Here is an 18,227-nt window from a genome sequence, read left to right on the forward strand (position 1 = left end):
CCCTACATCTTAATTGATCCACTTATAATCATACCTATAAAGAATCCACTAGTGCCATGCTAAATAGCTACGGACCAACCTATTTGCCGCTCATAGCATACCCAGGGAAGGTTTACTTTCACCCACGGTACATGAAACAACTCATAGATCCACTTTTAATGGTGTCCAAGTCTAGCTCATGGGATGGGTGCTGAGAAATTGTTGATGCGCTGGGAGGAAGAACTGGCAACACACAAGTAGAAATTACTTGATGCACCAAATCTATTCCCATCACTTCAGCAACTTTAGCAGCTCCATCCGTGCTGCGCCTCTCAAATGCTAATCGAGTTAGCAACTGCAAAATAGATAAATTCCATGGGAAAATATAAAATGGAAATCCTCTAAAACATTCTTAATGAGCCCAAGAGCAAGCTCATATAATATGGAACAAAAAGGTAACCAAATCCATACCCAAGGAACCATTGCGAAGCATACCCAAACGTGTACCCACTTGGATCATCGTTTTCATCTCTGTGTATGCAACGAGACTAATTACCCAATTTCATTGAATAGTACTTGCTGAGACTCATTCTCTGATACCAAATGTAGCACACATGGTTTTTACCCTTTATCCTATGGTGATTTACCATAGGATAACACCATGAAGCAGAACCTAAACCCTCTATATGCCACATGTCATATGCCATGTGTCCATAGGACAATGGTGTGGAACCTAAGGTTCAGGGCATTGGGCCACTGAACAAAGGAACGGTGCCAAACTCCCAAGCATGGAGCCATGGAATGACAGAACCAAACCATGGAGCAACTCCTGAGCATATAGCCCAAGGAGCAAAGGAACATGAGCCTAGAATGATTTGGAACAATCCTAGAGCAACCAATATCCCAATGCCAGGACCAACACACAAAATAAAGCCAAATAGAGTCTGGCGCTATCTACCTTGTTGTTGATATTATTGATATTGATATTGATATTTGAGTGAAATAAGATATCTCTCTGTAGGATTGATATTGACTTTCATTAATCTTGATGAAGATAGTGTTGATGATTTAGCTATAGCTTTGTATTGTTAGCATTCATGCATTTGTTAGTTAGTAACTGTATTGATGTTCAAATGAATTGAGTTAGTTATGTTCCAGACGAGATTGCTTAGTCGAGGTTGAGTTTTGAGCTTTTCCTTAAATGGTGATTTAATCGTGACTATGCTAACTCTACAAGTGAAAGTGTTAGTGATCGATATTAGAATGTTTGAATCCTTATTGGATTTAAGTTGGGATATATCAATCATTAATGATTTCTCTTGGGCTTGTTATGAAGTGAGTTACGTCTTGCTATAGGTGGATTCATGGAGGATCAATATGATTATCACTTGTTAAGCATAGCTCCATTGTGCTTAGCTTTTGGATTGATATAAATATGCTCTTCATTAGCTTTGGCATTATGAAGTTTGGCTTATGGATGTGTTGAGGAGGATATTATGGGTTGTACCATGATTTCTTCTTTAGCATTAAAATTAGTTCATGCGAGACTCGTGATCATTATTAAGCAAGACTTAGCTATAAGCTTCTTCGAGGTTTTGGTTCTTTGAGTTTTATGTTCATTGTTCCATTTGTTAGAACTTATTGGGGAAGGCATTTTCGCTTGTTAGTTTCGATGTGGAAGTTACTATTTGCATCTGGCAAGTATTAGTGATGATTGACTATCATCTAGGATAATTGATTATCCTTGTCAAAAGTTTTACTTGATTATCATTGATTTATAATGATTTGCTATTCTTCGGGATGGTGAATTCTTTCTTACACAATGATTCTGTATATTTCTTTTTGATGGGATGATTGATGATCTTTCATGATGGTTAGTTATTCTCTTTGATGGCTTATAATTTTTCGTAATACCACATGTTTTTTATGGTTTACTTTGGGTTTGAGACATTAATAGGATGTTGCTAACACTTGCTTAAGCAACTTAAGTTCCTTCATATTGTTGACCGGAACCTATTCAAATTGGCCAATACAATGGTTAGTATGACTGAGTGTTTGTTTGCGTTGCAACATTCATTCTATTTTGTTGACTATTGTTCTAGTTGGTTATAATATATGGGATGTTATTTCCTTTGGGTGATACTTTCGCAAGTATGTTGTTTTCCAGTCAATAATACTTTGTATTCTTTGAGTTCTCTTTTGTAAATTGTTTGGCATTCTATCTGCAATCTTTGATAGTTAAATTTTATCATTGCGTTTCCTTGATAATATCCTTGTTATTGAATTTTGCTGGATAGTCAAACTTATGTTTCCAACTATTGTGATCTTAGTGGTTCTTATACTATAATCCTGGTTTATCGAATGATAACTTACTTGGAATACTTTTGTGTTCTAATCTCATATTTAATCACTAATAATTAAGTCTCTAAGATATCATTGTCTCTAACTTTGTTATTGTTCATTTATTGATTTTTGAGTTTGGGCTAATATAGGCAGACTGGCTTCAGCACTTCATGTGCATGGTGAAATCTCTAGTCATGGGGTAGCTGTTGTCGACTGATCACATAACCCCCATCTCTGTCAATGTTCCTTATTTCGTTCAAAGAGCGTGACCGTGTAAACAACTTTAACTGCCTGTTTACAGTAGTTTATCTAAACCTTACCGACAGGTTTGGTTTCTTTGCTCAAGAGGGTTGGGGCCTTTGGCATCTCTCTCTATGTCCCCAGAGGCATATCACACTTTTGTAAGCTGGGTGACACCCAAAACAGCAAGGGTGGCTAACTCTGTTGGTCATTTCCTTGTCGGTGACGGCCGAAAGATGTTTGAGTTGGCAGCACATCTGTGTCAGATAAAGAGGTTACTTCCTAACTCATTTCAGTTGGTGCATTTCTTACATAATGTGAATATCATGACCTTTTTCTAGAGTTGTTTCCTTGGTAGTATTTTAAACTAGAGTATGCATTGATGAGGACGTCGATCTTCCCTAAAGGGGGGAGAGTATCACGAACATAACTTCAAGTATTGAAAGTTATTTTTCGGTTAGTCCTTTTGGATATTCTTTCCTTACTACCACTTTGGCAAAAGGTTAGTATTACTGGACTTGTTATTAGTTCCCACTTGAGCTAGTTGAGAAACTGGTAATTGACCATGCACTTAAATCGGATAAACATAAGGTAGGAACCCTATGTGTTTCTTGCTGAGCATACTTGGCCCAATTTGAGAAACTCTTGTCATTGGCTTGCACTTGCTAGTATCAAGAACCCATGCAATTGAGATTGTTCCCTCAATATTCGCTAAATGATAGCTTATCGTGTCTACCAAACACCCTTGCTATCATACCCTTTGTGTTAGTCTCATTTTGGTCCCAAATGGTATTTATGGAAAGTGTCTAGATTTGCTCATTTGGCATATCTACGGAATGTAAAGATTGTCTTGAACACAATGGTGTTCATCTTGTGTCCAAATTCGCAATCTAGCACCATTTCATATTTAATAAGTTTTGAGCTTGTCCTAGAGACTAACTCTTGATACTAAGGGAGACTTGGGGTGAAAGCCCAAAGCATGTGTTCCTCAAGGGGGAGGGGGCTATGGGGGTTCCAAATGTATAATAGGGATAGTGGGTAGGTCGGGCATGGCCGACTAACTTGAAGCATAGTCTAGCTCCCGCTTGCGTGCTTGTCTTTGTCCTTGTTCTGCGTTTGGCTTGGGTTTAAGCCCAAGTTCCATTCCATACTAGTTAGTGGAGTACCCATATCCTTGCATTAGGCCACCGGTATGCTAAAATAGCGTGAAACTCTATTTAACTCCATTTTGCGTGTTAGTCTTAGCATTGTGACACTGGTTGCTCTGGGACTATTCCAAGTTGCTCTGGGCTCCTGTCCCTTCGCTCCTTGGGCTATATGCTTAGGAGTTACTCCATGGTTTGATTTTGTCACTCTATGGCTCCATGCTTGGGAGTTTGGCACCGTTCCTTTGTTTAGTGGCCCAAGGCTCTGAACCTTAGGTTCCACATGACTGTCTTATGGACACGTGGCATGTGATACATGGCATATGACACATGGCATATAAAGGGTTTAGGTTCTGCTTTGTGGTGTTATTCTATAGTAAATCACCATAGGATAAAGGGTAAAAACCACATGCGCTACAAAAGGACAATGGTGTGGAATTTGAGTTTCAGGGCCTTGAGCCACTGAACAAAGGAATGGTGCCGAACTCCCAAGCATGAAGCTAAGGAGCAAAGAAACTAGACCACGGAGCAACTCTTGAGCATACAGCCCAAGGAGCGAAGGGATAGGGGCATGGAGTGGCTTGGAACAATCCTAGAGTATCCAACATCCCAATGTTAGGACTAGCATGCAAAACAAAGCCAAATGGAGTTTGGCACTATTTTAGCATACCGGTGGCCTAACGCGAGGATATAGGTACTTCACCAATTAGCATGGTGTGGAGCTTGGGCTTAGACCCAAGCCGGACACAAAATAAAGACAAGCACGTAAGCAGGAGCTAGATTATGCCTCAAGTTAGTCAACCATGCCCGACCTACCCACTATCCCTACTATACATTTGGAACCCCCACAGCCCCCTCCCCCTTGAGGAACACATGCTTTGGGATTTCACCCTAAGCCTCCCTTAGTATCAGGAGTTAGTCTCTATGACAAGCTCAAAACTTACTAAATATGAAATGGCACTAGATTGCGAATTTGGATACGGGACGAACACCCTTCTGTTCAAGCTAATCTTTACATTCCGTAAATATGCCAAATGAGAAAATCTAAACACTTTTCATAAATAGTATTTGGGATCAGAATAAGATTAACTCAAAGGGCATGATAGCAAGGGTGTTTGGCAGACACAGTAAGCTATCATCTAGCGATATTAAGGGACCAAGCTCAATATTGCAGGGGTTCCTAACACTAGTAAGTGCAAGTCAACGAATGAGTTTCTCTAACCAAGTCAAGTATGTTTGACTAATAGCACTTAGGAATTCCATCTTTATGCTCATTTGGTCAAGTGCACACGTGAAGACTAGTTTCTCATCTAGCTTAGGCAGAGACTAATAACAAGTCTAGCAATACCGACCTCCTGCCATCGTGGCAGTAAGGAAAGAGTGTCCATAAGGACTGGCCGACAAGTAACTTTTGATACCCAAAGTCACATTCGTGACAATATCATTCTAAACTTTAGTGATTTAACATATTTACTGTATGACAACATCATCAAGAGTCTCTTCCTCCTCATCATAGCCATCATCATTAACACCATACTCTTCATTGGGATCTATTATCATGCTCATCCACCATCCTCAACAGAATGTGCTACTTTGGTACCAATGAAACAAACAAGGAGAAAACCCTAGGTTAACTTCCCATATTCTTAGAATATTTATATGGTTTTTGTTATTGGCACCTTAAAACTAAACCTTAAATTCTTGAAAAAAAAAAATCTTATCTTACCCCTTAACACTTACTGTTCCATTCCTCCAATCCATAGAATGGAAGCCACTGTGTAGATGTTTTATGATCTTTCTTTGTAGAGAGAATTCCATAAACCCTAAACAAAGGTCCAAGTTTATATAATTTGTCATTCTTATAAATATAATTTATTATGTAATAAATTATAATTTGTCATTAGTTTACATTTTTTGTCATATGGTATATTAAATTTTTCATCTAGATATAATTTGTCATTTAGATATAAATCAACATAGTTATGTTGTATGTGAAATTATAGATTATCATGACAAATTACAATTTTCCTACATGATAAATTCCATTCTAGAATTTATTATAAAGTAGAATGGCAATTTGACATATCAAGTTTGTATAACTTGGAGAACTGAAATGAGGGTTGCATTAAGCTAATAGTACACTAGTATTTATGGAGGGTTGCATAAATTTAACAGTATACTTGCAATGTAGTTGATTTTTCATTGAAAAGACTTCATAGCAAGATCTGTTGCAAAGTTGCATTCCAAAATCTCTACCATAACTGAAAAAATCATCTGCATGCTAAGGGATTTGAGAGCTGACAAGAATTCACAACTTGCATTTGCATGCTGAATGTTTTCATTCATTAACTGTTTATAGGGTCCCATGGTGCCCACCAAGGAGCATAAGACCAATGGATTATAGTAAGATGTTTTGATGATCTCACATTCCAAATCTTCTGCCATCAAGCCTTCTGTCCCCACCCTAGGCTTCACTGACTTGCCTATTACCCCTCCTGATGCATCTCAGCACAATTCCCACCTACCTGTCAGTGTTTATAATAAGAAGTGTTGTCACCCTTGTGTCACTTCCAACTCAGATGTGGTATGATCACAAGCATGGGATCTATGACTAATGATTGGTGCTTGATCTCCATTTCTCATAGAAATTCAGAAATGTTCTTGGCCCAATGTTTGCCTATGAGAATTACATGTAGATCTGCACCATAGGGGTGTGGTGGAGTAGCAGTCTCAAATGACATTTGAGTTCCATTATCAATCTATGACACCATGTTTTGTAGCTGGCCAAGATTCTCTGATTATGGGGGTGAGGTCGTTTTAGATTGTGAAATCAAATTAGTGCCTTTGGTTGATGGTGTTCACATAGATTTGAAAAAGGACACTATCTTTCATACGAGCATCACACCAACATTGGAGAGATTGCCAGGTCCAAAACTCTAATTTTTCAATCAGTTCCATCATTAGTGTGGAGAGTTTATGGCCCTACAAGTTTCTACCTATAGAGAAAGTGTACACTTCACACATATATGATGCAACATCTCCAAGCAAGAATCTCTATTGGGAGTAAGCCCGTCTCTAGATCCATAATCAGGTATGTACACCCAAAATTCTGTTGAGATGAAATGCTTATTGATTGCCTCAAGCTTGTCCCACATGGTCTTGTTTAGTATTGGACCCCAACTTTCTGTCCATACAAGGCCACCATCATTACCTTTGTCATGTGATAGGTGTGTGACACCCCACTTGTGTACATTGGCTTTACAGCAATCTGATTAGAGGAGTGCATTAGCCCTTGTCATTGATGTGATGTGCTCTTCTACTCCAGTTTTCCATTGGAGATAGGTACTTATACTCATGTTGACAGCAAGGCCCATGGAGTCACAGAATTGGGCCAGGGTGTCTAGTTAGTGTTGAAATTCCAGTGGCATGGGGGCCAATAGAAGGAGGTCGTCCACATATATGAGCAGCTGCAGAATCATCCTGGCAAGCAAGATCGAGGAGGGAGTGCACCTTGCCATTAGTGTTTCCAACCCATTGATGAATAGGCCAAAAAGAGTGGGTGACAGAGGGCAACCTTGTTGGACACCCGTGTCACAGTTGATCTGAGTATGCTGTAGAATGTCCGCTTTCATGTTTTCGTAAAGCCTCTGAATGAGCTTGATGAACTCCGGTGTTAGCTCATGAAATCATGCGAATAGTCTCCTTGATACCTTGTTAAAGGCTTTTACTATGTCAACGAAGCATGCATAAACTGAGGTTTGCAGATGTGCATGCTGTTTGTCCAGAGCTACCTGCAGCATCACCAAGTGGTCAATGCAACTATAATGCTGTTGGAACCTGGCCTGACCTTGCATCCTTCCAGCTCACGAGATGCTGCTCCACCACTTTGGCCAGAAGATTTGCAAAGATTGTTGAGATCATTATACTACGATAGTACCCGCCTTGTTGATGTTCCAGGTCTGTGGAAAACCAAAAATTTAATATCCTGAACCCTAATTGGGGTCCGGATTCGGCATTTCGGTGCTCAAGCGGGAGAGCGGTTCTTTGGCGGTTTTCTTGTGGAATCTGGCACCGGGAGGATCAGGGATCGCGGCATTATAAAAGCTCCAGGATCAAGTGTGGGAGTTGCCTCACGCCGTGGCAATGACATTCCTCCCAGGTGCTACTGTGGCATGGAGGGGAGGAGAATTGAAACTTGTGATCTTGTTCGTGGTGGGATCGCTACAGACTTACCCGTATAGCTTCTTGCTTAGTTGTCGTGAAGCTCTCTTTCTAGGAGACAAAAAGGCTGGCGTCATCAGTGACCAAGGACAAAAGCCGGAGGTAAAGCTGATAAGTTTAGCAAATGAGGGATGACAGGACCTTAGGATGAGCTTGGCGAGCCAGAGAACGATACAGTGGACACCATCAAGTTCATGACAAACAAGCCTTGCGTCTTCAAAGATCCAGAGCTATCGAAGAGGAAGAGCGGCCAACTTGAAGTGCCGGATGTAAGGCTGTTTCAGGTACATTTTCATCTCTTCTACTTTATTTGAAGCTTTTATGTTCGCAGATGGGCATGGGCGAGTCGAAGCCCGCCAAAACATTCGATTCAGTTTACCTCCCTGGCTTCTTTTACACCTATGGTCGTCCATGTACGACAACACAATCTCGCCAGCCTCTTACGTCCATACCAGTACACTTCATGTGCTTTTTTATCAGAATACTGTAACAAGCGAGAGCGAATCGGATCTGCTCAAGTGCCTTGAAGAGGGAGTCGAGGAACTGGGACCTTGTGACGATTATCAGCCCAAGTGGTATCCCAAGAAGAAGTGCCTTGTGGGAGATTTCTCTATCGCTGAGCAGGTGTACTCGGTTTTTTGATAATTTTGCATCCTTGAGTCGACTCCAACTTAATCTTCCACGTCATTCAGTGGTACGTTTTACCCACTGGGGACTCTCAACTTTTTGAGTCCAGAGGCACGTTGTGGAGGACATGCTAAGACTCGACAAAGTGTTTGCCAGGAGGGCGGAAAGGTTTCATCAAGTTGCAAGGCCGTGTGATCACGAGCGCGGATCCTGAAGTGAAGAAAGGAACTTGCGCTTTACTTCTTACTTAACGTGTCTGCTTGTAGTAACCTCCGGGATGAAGAGCTGCAGGGGAGACGAGACGCTGATTCGCTGAGATGGGGAGACGAGACGCTGAAGAGCTTCACTCTCCTACAGAGGGGGATGTCGATCAATTAGATAATCAACGTGACCAAAGTACCTTAACAGGTACTCCTCGTCATGCCCAGAAGGTTCTATAAGTTTGACTAATGGCTCCGTTGATTCCAACACGAGATGATAGAAAGGGACCGAAAGACTCGCTCTTCACTTGAATGTGTCACGTCCAGCGTAGGTCTCTCGACCCATCTCGCGATTCAGCATTGGAAATGCGGTAGTTTGTAGCAGGTACGCCTCTCTTTCGCTGCCGTCTGGATCTAATTTCTCGTTCTCTCCTGCAGATGATTATCCCTTTCCAATGTAGAAAGCGATGGCTTCTCGTGACTTTGTGTGCCTTCCTTATGCTCCAAAGCTTTGAGACTGGTGCTGCATCCGTTGAAGAAGGTAATGAGCAAGCGTACAGATTCTGGTTCCTCAAATTTTCCTCCAGGGGACGAGCTGCGTTTCCTTAAGAGGAGTTTGGGAGATCCGGAAGTTTTGGAGAGCTGGAGGGAAGAAAGCGATCCATGCCAAAGCCGTTGGTATGGAGTCACTTGCTCAAACACCAACAGCGTGAGCGAACTGTAAGTGCTGTTTGTACTTATCAGTTTCCTGTTGAGCTTAGCTCGTCCTTGTTGCAGAGATCTGAGTAATCTACTTTTACAAGGCAGCTTGGCATCAGGCACTTTTGCAAAACTTCCAGGCCTAACGAAGCTGTAAGTTTCAGACTTTGTAGAAAAAACCTTCTTACTCTTGTCCTGCAGGGTTTTAGCTAACAATAGCTTCACAGGAGACATTCCAGATAGTTTATTTGGTCTGTCAAGTCTCACTCACCTGTAAGTAAAATTTCTCTTTCCATTTTGTTATCTCACATTGTTTCTATCTGCCAGAGATGTTTCGTACAACCTTTTCTCAGGAATGCTTGGCAGTGGATTTGAGCATCTAACTAAGCTACAGATACTGTACCGTATCATTTCTCTAATCTTTCTCATCCTTACTCAATTGATTCTCTAGGTCCCTTACTGGAAACCCGTTTAATACAGGGACACAGCTTGACTTCAGAGAGCTTATAGAGCTTGAATATGTGTAAGTTCCTCTCTTTTCTTTCCTACAATGTTTTCATGCATAAAATCATCTTGTTTCTCGTTCTTTTGATAGGCTGTTGGGTGGCTGTGGCTTTACACAAAGCCTTCCACCAGGAATTTTTCTGCTACCAAAACTATATGCTTTGTAAGTCTAAATTTTCTAAGCAATTTCTCACCATTTGTTATTGCCTAGTAGGGACTTGGAAGGCAACTCGTTCAGTGGAGCACTGACTGATGAGATCCGGCAAACAACAAGTCCCTTGACCGTGTTGTAAGCGACTGAGTTCTCATGTATTGTGCATTTGAACTTATTTCTCTTTCAGGGGGCTTCAAAACAGTGGCATTTCTGTTGATCTCAACCCCACCACCATCCGCTATTTCCAAAACCTCCGCTATCTGTAAGCACGAAAATAAAATCTTACCTCGTCGTCACCTTCTGAACTAATGCAGGTCCTTACCTGAAGACGTGATAAAATATGTCCCTACTGTGCTTCAAGGAAGGTTGCCAAGGCAAGTGAAGATGAATCTCTTTGTGATGGTGCTAAATTTGTGGGTTAGGCAGTATCCAGAATTCTTTATGCATGTACGTAGCATGGATCAAATGCGAGACTCCGTCCCGCGCGAAACCGAAAGCTTCAGATGAACCAGCTCCTCCACCTAGAGCACCGAAAAGCAAAAACACCGCAGCTATTATAGGCGGTGTTGTTGGAGGGGCTGCATTTTTTATCGCAAGCTCTTGTTTGGCGATTTATTGCATACTAGCGAGGCGCCAGAAATGTGTAGTGACAGGTAACTTGCTGTTAATACTGTGTTCTGTTTGATCTTCTTTGTTTTTACCTTTCTCGCAGACTTTACTGTGAAGGCAGGATTGGAGCTAGAAGTTGTCACGAGTTCTCAATCTTTTGTCGTCGCTCACGCTTTCACTTATGCGGAACTCGAGCAAGCTACCGATAAATTTAACATGAGAAACCTGGTTGGGGAAGGCAGCTTTGGTCAAGTGTTTCGGGGGATCCTCACGAATGGCAAGGTGAGAAAAGTATATTTCATAGACAGCTTCCAAAAGTTGGATGTTTTCAGGTGGTTGCTATCAAAAGAATGGATAGATTTGCTGGTCAGTGCGCGGAGGCAGAGAAAGAGTTTCGTATCGAGGTTGATTTGCTTAGCCGGATGAACCATCCGCACCTGGTGAGGCTGTTTGGCTACTGTGCGGACGGGAGTCAAAGATTGATTGTCTACGAGTTCATGTCTAATGGTTCACTTGAGAGCTACTTTGCAGGTAATCTGCCACTTCTTCTCTTGCTTTCTTTTCCCAGACGTGATCTTTCCAGGTCGATGCTTATACAGGAGTGGATTCAAACTAGATTTTCGGAGGCGACTGCTAATCTCTTTGGGTTGTGCCAAAGGCTTAGCTTTCCTGCACGCTGGAGGAGAGGATGGCGATCCTATTGTTCACCGCGACTTCAAGTCTTCAAACATTCTTCTCGATTCTTACTTCTCCGCTAAGGTAAGTAGCAATCGCTCCATTTGCCTCGTTTCTTCCACTTGCTTACAAGTTTCTCTTAGATATCCGACTTTGGATTTGCCAAGCTTCTTCAAAGGAACCAAAGCCATGCCAGCACCCGCGTGATTGGAACATTTGGCTACTTCGATCCACACTACACGGCAGTGAGTAATCTCTGCGAATTCCAATAGTAGTGTGTTGTGTAACCCGAGTGCTATAACCTGGATCAGACCGGGCGACTCACCGTGAAAGCGGATGTGTACAGTTTCGGCGTGGTACTCTTGCAGCTACTCACTGGGAAGCCTGCGGTGGTTTCATTTGGAGGGGATGACGTTCCACAAAACATAGTGTCTTGGGTGAGTTATGTTGATTCTCTTCCCTGAACTTTGGAGAGGTGAGCTCTCGGAACTTTGCAGGCGGAGCCTTGTCTCAGTGACAAGAGAAAGCTCAGGAGGATTTTGGACAAAGATTTGGGCTCTACTTACCCACCAAAGTGTGCTCACAAGCTCGCTCTTTTGGCATCGTGCTGCCTGAGAGAGAACGCGGAGGCGAGGCCAAGCATGGCTCAGTGCGTACAAACGATCGAAGAAATTCTCGTGGAGTGCGCAATGCACCTCGAAAACGTGTAAAGAACAGTTCCACAGCATCAGAATGCACAGTTCGCAGCTCATTCCCTGGGGGAAGGACAAAATGTACGAGAGATAATCATCTGGGAAATTAAAGGTAGAACCAAAGAGAGAATTTTGATCTGAAGAACAAGCTTACCCTCTAGCTTCTAGCGGATTTCCGAAGCTCGACGGCGTCGATGGATTGGAAGCGACAAGCGAGTCTTTCGCGAAAAAAAACGTATCTTTTTTCTTCATCTCTTGGAATCGAGAGTACAGATTTCCTCGCCCGTGTTAGCGAGCCAGTAGTCATATTTGTAGTCGTCATTCATCTTCTTCGTTGCTGCCTTGTGACCCTGGCGATTACTTGACGAGAGTCTGCTCGCAAGTAGGGAGATAAGCTCTAGCTGCTTGGCCTGCTGATCCTGGAATTAAATCGAGCACACAGAACCCGCCAGCTAATTAGAAATGCTTCCAAAAGACGTACCTGTATAGCCATCAAGGCGCTTCGAGTTTCTTTAAGCTCCTCTTCAAGCAAAGTTTCACGATGGGAGAGAGCTTTCACAGCGGAGGCCATATCTGCTGCCAGTTTCGCCGTCTACAAAAACATCAAGGATGAGAGGCGCATTCTCTTGATGAAAAGCAGCAATGGCGAACCTGATGGATTGGATCTTGGAGCGTTCGTTTAGTGACTTGCACACGCACACCAAGCTTCTCGAGCTGTCTGGTTAGAGCACGGATGAGCGTGATCGAGCCAAGGAAATCGTGTTCCAGGCTCGCCACCCGCTGTGCCAGTGCTAAGTTGGAGCTCTCCTTGAGAATCCTTTCACTTGGTTGCGGCTGGACGGATCTTAGAATGATGTTGATGAGCAGAGCCAGCCATAGTGGGACGAGTTGCCAAGTGGAAAGTGCCGCATATTTGAGCTGTCGTGGAGGTGCATGGCCTGGAGATACTTCTAGCTTCACAAAAAACAACTAAGAACACTGCTGCGAGAAAGAAAAAAGAAAGAAAAACAAGACGAACGATTCGACTTACGCATTGTTCCTGGGTGGAAGAAGGCCGGATCAAGCATCCAGCCTGCGAGACAACGGCAGCCGAGAGGCAAATCCCCTCGCCAGTAGCTAGAATTTGCCTGTAGTTGATCCCCCGCCTCTCCTCTCCTTCATGCTTTGCTGAAATCCATGCACTGAGTGATCGATTGGAGCGGCAAAGGAACCATACCTGATGGCGACGATGAGCAGCGAACGACGGTGAGGAACTTGATCGAGTTGCAAGCAGTGCACAGGCACGTCAAAATCTCGGCATTGCTGAGAAATCTGGGAAAGCGAAGCTGGGATTTCTTTCCGGATTGTCCCTGAGCCGCGATCAGACCAGCGGTAGGGGTAGATCCTAGAAGCGAGCACCTGACGCTGTTGCGCTGGTACACAGCCAGGGCGGCCATTCCTCGCTAAAACCCCTAAATGCAAGTGAAAGAGAAAGATAAGAGCTAGGGTTTTGTCTCTCATGGCTGGAGAGCTCTGTAGCTGTGGCAGCGGCATTGCGAGCGCGTGGGAAAGGCGCCATAGAATCAGTGCTGCTCCACGTCTTGTTCTCGATCGTCGTCGCCTCCAGATTTTGGCTGCTGCATCCCCGGGTAAGAGGAGAGAACTCTTTGGTTTCTCTTTCTTGGTGGAAACTCTCAAATTCCTTGCTCTTATCGATATCCAGGCAGCAAGAGAAAGACTAGAGGCAAGAAGGACGACTCCGACTTGAAGTCCAAGTCATACACGGACGAGGAAGTTTACAACATCAGCCGCGGATGGAAGATCAAGGCCGAGCCTAACGAGAAGGTATGAGAAAGAAATTCTAGGAAGTCTTGTTTTCCCTCGCTTGATGTTTATAGCGCTTTCCAGGTTGTAGAGATGGCGGGCTTGAAGTTTCCTGCCAGCCTGAATAAACTGAGTGACCAAGATAAGGCGCCCCTTCTCGAGCCTCGGACAGTTCACAAACTTTTGCGGGTATACACTAGCTCGAGGTTGGATTTCTTAAGACCGCTCGATGTCTATCTCACTGCTACACAACAATCGGGTATGTTTCTCTTGGTCAGGTTATGGGTGGCAAAAACAATGGAAAGAAGCTCTTGTCGCCAAACGATTCCTCCGTAAGGCCGATGATGGAAGTTGTCCGAGGCGCTGTTTTTAACATGCTACAGGTAGAGAAAAAAGAGGATATCTTCTGTCTATGATACTCACCTATGTTTGAATCAAGGCACGCGGAGGATACACGGGAGGTTTGCCTCCTGGGAAATGGCTAGACCTCTACAGCGGTACTGGCTCTGTTGGAATCGAAGCGTTGAGCAGGGGCTGCTTGGCAGTAAGTTTCATGGTGAATTCTATGATCCGTATTGAAACTTGTTTTTTTTTTTTAAGGCACATTTTATAGAAATGGACCCGTGGGTGATATCCAAGGTTCTCAAGCCCAACCTTGACGCTACGAATTACACAGAGCAGTCGGTAGTTCACATGCTCAAGGTGGAAACTTACCTCGAGAAGCAGGCAACCAATCCAAAGGCCGAAGTTTTCGACTACATAAGCGTCACTCCCCCTTACGAAGCTGTCCATTATCCCACGCTTATGGAGCAGCTTTCTACCTCTCCTCTCGTGGGAGACTACACTTACGTGGTTAGTCAGCATTTGGTTCCTAGATTTTGCGTGATATACTCTCTCGTTTCTTGTCCCAGATTGTAGAGTATCCTTTGAAGTCGAAAGACGAAATGCCGGAGGCCTGTGGACCTCTTGCAAAGGTATTCCTCTTCTCCCTTGAAAATCATCCTGTGGAAACTTGACTCTTGTGTCATCCAGATTGTAGATAGGCGCTATGGAAGAACGCATTTGGCTGTTTACGGGCCAAATCCTTGACACAAGTCTATAGTCATCGAATTTCAAGACAAAACAGGACTGGGAAACTTCAATTTAACGAGCTATACAACATCGGTTTTTTCATTTCTTCTGCTGCTCTTCGCTATCTTTCCAGGTCGCTTGCCATTGCTTGTCGTAGAATGTCGACTCCTTGACCAGCGTTTTGATAGTTTCCAAGTCCTCGTTCTTCCTGACCAGCAGGATTCCAACCACGGTGATGAGGAGCAGTAGCTTGCCAAAGAAGCTGTTCGTTTGGTCCACCAGGCCCACCCCAGTCAAGCTGTCTATCAAGTACGCTGCGAAGAATCCCACCATCGCTGCTCGGCCTGGAGGGAGAAAAGAAAAGACCAAAGAGTTTCTCGACAGGCGTCCGAAGGCCAGAAGGAAACACGTAGCTTACCATTCAAGAGCTCCGCCTCTGGCAAGTGGAAGCGTCGGACCCACGCCCACCACGGGACGGTAGCCGTGTCAAACAGCACAGGATCGTCGTTGCTCGAGGCCTCGGGATTCTCTTCTAGCCACTTTCTTCTCAACACCTCTGCCGATCGATCAAGTCAGTAAGCAAAAAACAAAGCGAAAAAAGTAGGATCTCGCCACTCACCAGCGTCAATCACAGCATCCCAATCCATCTTGCCGTTCTTAACAAACTTGGTCATGTCCCAGTTGCCATTCTTCCACCTTGGATCCTCAAACTTTTCTCCGGAGACCGCGGAGCTCTTCTTTCCCAAGGCAGCGGGGCTGGGATCCTTCCCTTCGGCCGCTTCTCCCCGCAGCGTACCCCCTTTCTCCAGGGGCGATGGCTTCTTCTTGCCCGACGATTGAGCTGTGGAATCCCCCTCCTCCTTCTGCGGCAAAACAGCAACCTCCGAGGGCGCCGAATTCGTCGCCGGAACGCGCTCCTCCTCCGATGATGCCATGGCGATGGCTACTCTTCCAAATCTCTTGTTGCCGCGCCCGAAATCCCTGGCCGATGCCGCCGCGAGAGGAATGCGATGTCGCGAGCGATTGCACGAAGTACTGACACACCTGGGAGAGCCGCCTCCCACGGGCGCCATCGCGGTCGCTGCCATCGCCATATCTCTCCTCCTTCCTGCCCTAAAATGCGCTTATAATCGCCTATTTCAAGATGGCCAGCTGGGCGTCTATTTGCGCGCCATTTCTATTCCTTTTCTTTCCCCTTTCTAGTCTTGCTTTTAGGGTTTATGCGCGGCATGGATGGGCGATCGTCGCCTTCTTCCTCGCCCTGGGCGCCTGTGATCTGCAGCTCGCCACTGCATTCTGGCGGCCTCTCCATGGAGAATCCGTTCGAGATGTTCGACGAGGTGGGGAGGAGTCTCAAGTGGTTTAGTCTCTCTCGGAATGCGCCCGACGCCCCGGTCGTCCATCGGCCCGTTCTTGAGGAAGTCGCATCGCAGGATAGCTACGATTCGGATTGTTCTAGCACCAGTAGCTGGAACAAGAATCCGGAATCGCTGGCGATGCCGGACGAGCATTGCGAAGAACAGGAATCGTCTGTTTCAGAGCCTCTTCGATGTAGAGATGAATTGGTGCTCCATCACAAGGTAAGTCATGTAGAATGGCTCTTTTACTGCTCTTTAAACTCTTTTCTGTTTCAGAGCCCCGAACCAAAAATCGAAGAAATTTACGATGAGCCTTGTGTTAAGGAAGACAATGAGACTGTGAGTCCCTCCCATATATTTGTTAAGAAGTCCTAAAGTCCTTTGTGTAGCAGGAGGATCGATATTACAAAGACGAGCACGTCCAAGAGGTATTTGATAAAGCGTCCATGGTTTCTTTGACGCTTCTTTACTTCTCCAGAGTAAGCGAGAGTCCTGTCTTTACTCGCAAATGCCACCTCCGGTGGGATCGGACAAGGATCCAGTTTCTGGATTAGTGCGTTCTTTCTTCCGCACTAAACTCGATGCTCGTAAAGTTCCGGATGTGATCTCCCACGACAAAATCCCTGATACTGAAGCGTTGGAGAAGAAACTTGAAATGCTCGAAGCTGAAAACTTAAGAGTGAAGAAAGAGAGCCTGCGCCTTATCAAGTTATTGAAGGTATGGGAAGGTTCTGTGACCATCACGTGTCTGATCTCGTGCTGGCATTTTTCAGGAAAAAGAGGACGACTTTGCACGCTTTACTCAAGATAAGGCTGCATGGGAGAAACAGAGTGTGTCGAGCATGCAAGCATTTTGCTCTGAAAAAGAAGAGCTTGTAAGTGACGCATACTGTTACTTGTGCTTTGCATTGAAATGTATTGCAGCTCAAGGAACTCAAGCGGGAAAAGCGTTTGCTAGAAAAACGCTTTCAAGCCATGTCGCAGCTTCCGAATTCGCTTCCCAACAAGGCCGAGCGAAAGGAAATTGCTGATTTGAAAGCCAAGCTAATTGACGTGCATGAAGAGCATTTGAAGAAGGAAGCTCGCCTGCGGCTGACGGTACCATCCATGACTACACTCTTTTCTGTCACTGGCTTACTTTACTCTTACAGAATATCAGGCTTCGGAAGCTTGTGAAGGAGATGTCGGCCCGGCTAAACGAGAAACAAGAGGAGGTATAACTTTTCTCTGGCTATAAGCTACTGATTGTTTTCCTCGTTTTGCTAGATCAAACGATATGAACGGCTGTTACAGGATTGGGATGTTCAAGAGCCGGAGAAGTCAGAAATAGTTCCTGGCTGCAAAACTATCAAGAAGATTGAATGCTTATCAAGCGAAAGGGCAGCTGTTGGATGTAGGATCACAGGTGCTTTGTTTTATCAACGTCCTGACGGTCGTGCAAAGCAGAAGAAGGAAGCTGCCAGCAAGGACTCCTCAATACCGGCCTGTGGCAATAAGATAAAAGCTGCAAGCAACCCAAGCACGACTGAAAAAACTTGCACTTCTATTGTAGATGTATCAAGTGATGCAGTGGATTCAGCAAGTGACAAAAACCGCGCTACATCGATATGTAAGGAAAAGTCTTCCAGTGAACCAGGAACGGAGGACGGCGCGTCCATGGACGGAACAGTGGTCGATGAGCTCATCACTGATCATGAATCTGGTAAAACAGCTGGTTGCGACTTCTTCAACTTTTTTTCTGATGTTTGTCATTTTTTCTGTTGTAGGTTCAGACGTGCTTTTTGAGGACAAAACGAGAAGCAAGGAGAATACATGTAGAGAGAATGGCATTCGGGGAGCACAGAGAAGATCGCTGGTTTTCACGGATGGTACTCGAGAAGAAGTAAGTTTTCTGTTTGGCTTATTGA

General features: G+C 44.4%; 5 protein-coding genes across 5 annotated transcripts in view; 3 read left to right on the top strand and 2 right to left on the bottom strand.

Annotated features, from left to right (window-relative positions):
* The first annotated feature begins 9,016 nt into the window (after positions 1-9,016).
* LOC9650705 (proline-rich receptor-like protein kinase PERK3) lies at positions 9,017-12,230 on the top strand. Its single transcript, XM_002992090.2, has 18 exons — positions 9,017-9,140; positions 9,194-9,296; positions 9,343-9,475; positions 9,533-9,607; positions 9,656-9,727; positions 9,782-9,853; positions 9,906-9,977; positions 10,050-10,121; positions 10,173-10,247; positions 10,300-10,374; positions 10,427-10,486; positions 10,539-10,765; positions 10,825-11,003; positions 11,054-11,252; positions 11,305-11,480; positions 11,540-11,641; positions 11,708-11,833; positions 11,894-12,230. Exons 2-18 carry the CDS (start codon positions 9,194-9,196, stop codon positions 12,104-12,106), a joined length of 2,031 nt encoding a protein of 676 aa, XP_002992136.2. The 5' UTR covers positions 9,017-9,140; the 3' UTR covers positions 12,107-12,230.
* Positions 12,231-12,307: 77 nt separating this feature from the next.
* LOC9650893 lies at positions 12,308-13,567 on the bottom strand. Its single transcript, XM_002992130.2, has 5 exons — positions 13,305-13,567; positions 13,119-13,255; positions 12,740-13,042; positions 12,570-12,680; positions 12,308-12,507 (listed from the first exon to the last, which is right to left on the bottom strand). Exons 1-5 carry the CDS (start codon positions 13,522-13,524, stop codon positions 12,337-12,339), a joined length of 942 nt encoding a protein of 313 aa, XP_002992176.1. The 5' UTR covers positions 13,525-13,567; the 3' UTR covers positions 12,308-12,336.
* On the top strand, positions 13,549-15,067 carry LOC9651366 (putative rRNA methyltransferase YlbH). The gene is made up of 8 exons (XM_002992091.2): positions 13,549-13,716; positions 13,791-13,912; positions 13,976-14,080; positions 14,170-14,274; positions 14,331-14,435; positions 14,492-14,743; positions 14,803-14,865; positions 14,924-15,067. Exons 1-8 carry the CDS (start codon positions 13,587-13,589, stop codon positions 14,978-14,980), a joined length of 939 nt encoding a protein of 312 aa, XP_002992137.2. The 5' UTR covers positions 13,549-13,586; the 3' UTR covers positions 14,981-15,067.
* LOC9650894 (light-harvesting complex-like protein 3 isotype 1, chloroplastic) lies at positions 15,002-16,080 on the bottom strand. Its single transcript, XM_002992131.2, has 3 exons — positions 15,582-16,080; positions 15,381-15,518; positions 15,002-15,306 (listed from the first exon to the last, which is right to left on the bottom strand). Exons 1-3 carry the CDS (start codon positions 16,054-16,056, stop codon positions 15,062-15,064), a joined length of 858 nt encoding a protein of 285 aa, XP_002992177.2. The 5' UTR covers positions 16,057-16,080; the 3' UTR covers positions 15,002-15,061.
* A 93-nt stretch (positions 16,081-16,173) lies between these two features.
* LOC112343046 overlaps positions 16,174-18,227 on the top strand; it is a 2,882-nt gene continuing 828 nt past the window's right edge. Inside the window, exons 1-9 of the mRNA XM_024665863.1 lie at positions 16,174-16,542; positions 16,597-16,659; positions 16,713-16,748; positions 16,799-17,038; positions 17,094-17,195; positions 17,245-17,418; positions 17,472-17,534; positions 17,587-18,022; positions 18,087-18,202. Coding sequence (XP_024521631.1) covers positions 16,183-16,542; positions 16,597-16,659; positions 16,713-16,748; positions 16,799-17,038; positions 17,094-17,195; positions 17,245-17,418; positions 17,472-17,534; positions 17,587-18,022; positions 18,087-18,202 — 1,590 coding nt within the window. The 5' untranslated portion in view covers positions 16,174-16,182. The remainder of the gene's footprint in view (positions 16,543-16,596; positions 16,660-16,712; positions 16,749-16,798; positions 17,039-17,093; positions 17,196-17,244; positions 17,419-17,471; positions 17,535-17,586; positions 18,023-18,086; positions 18,203-18,227) is intronic.

The sequence above is a fragment of the Selaginella moellendorffii genome, unplaced genomic scaffold, assembly GCF_000143415.4.
Source record: "Selaginella moellendorffii unplaced genomic scaffold, v1.0 SELMOscaffold_129, whole genome shotgun sequence".
In the NCBI taxonomy this organism is placed as follows: Eukaryota; Viridiplantae; Streptophyta; class Lycopodiopsida; order Selaginellales; family Selaginellaceae; genus Selaginella; species Selaginella moellendorffii.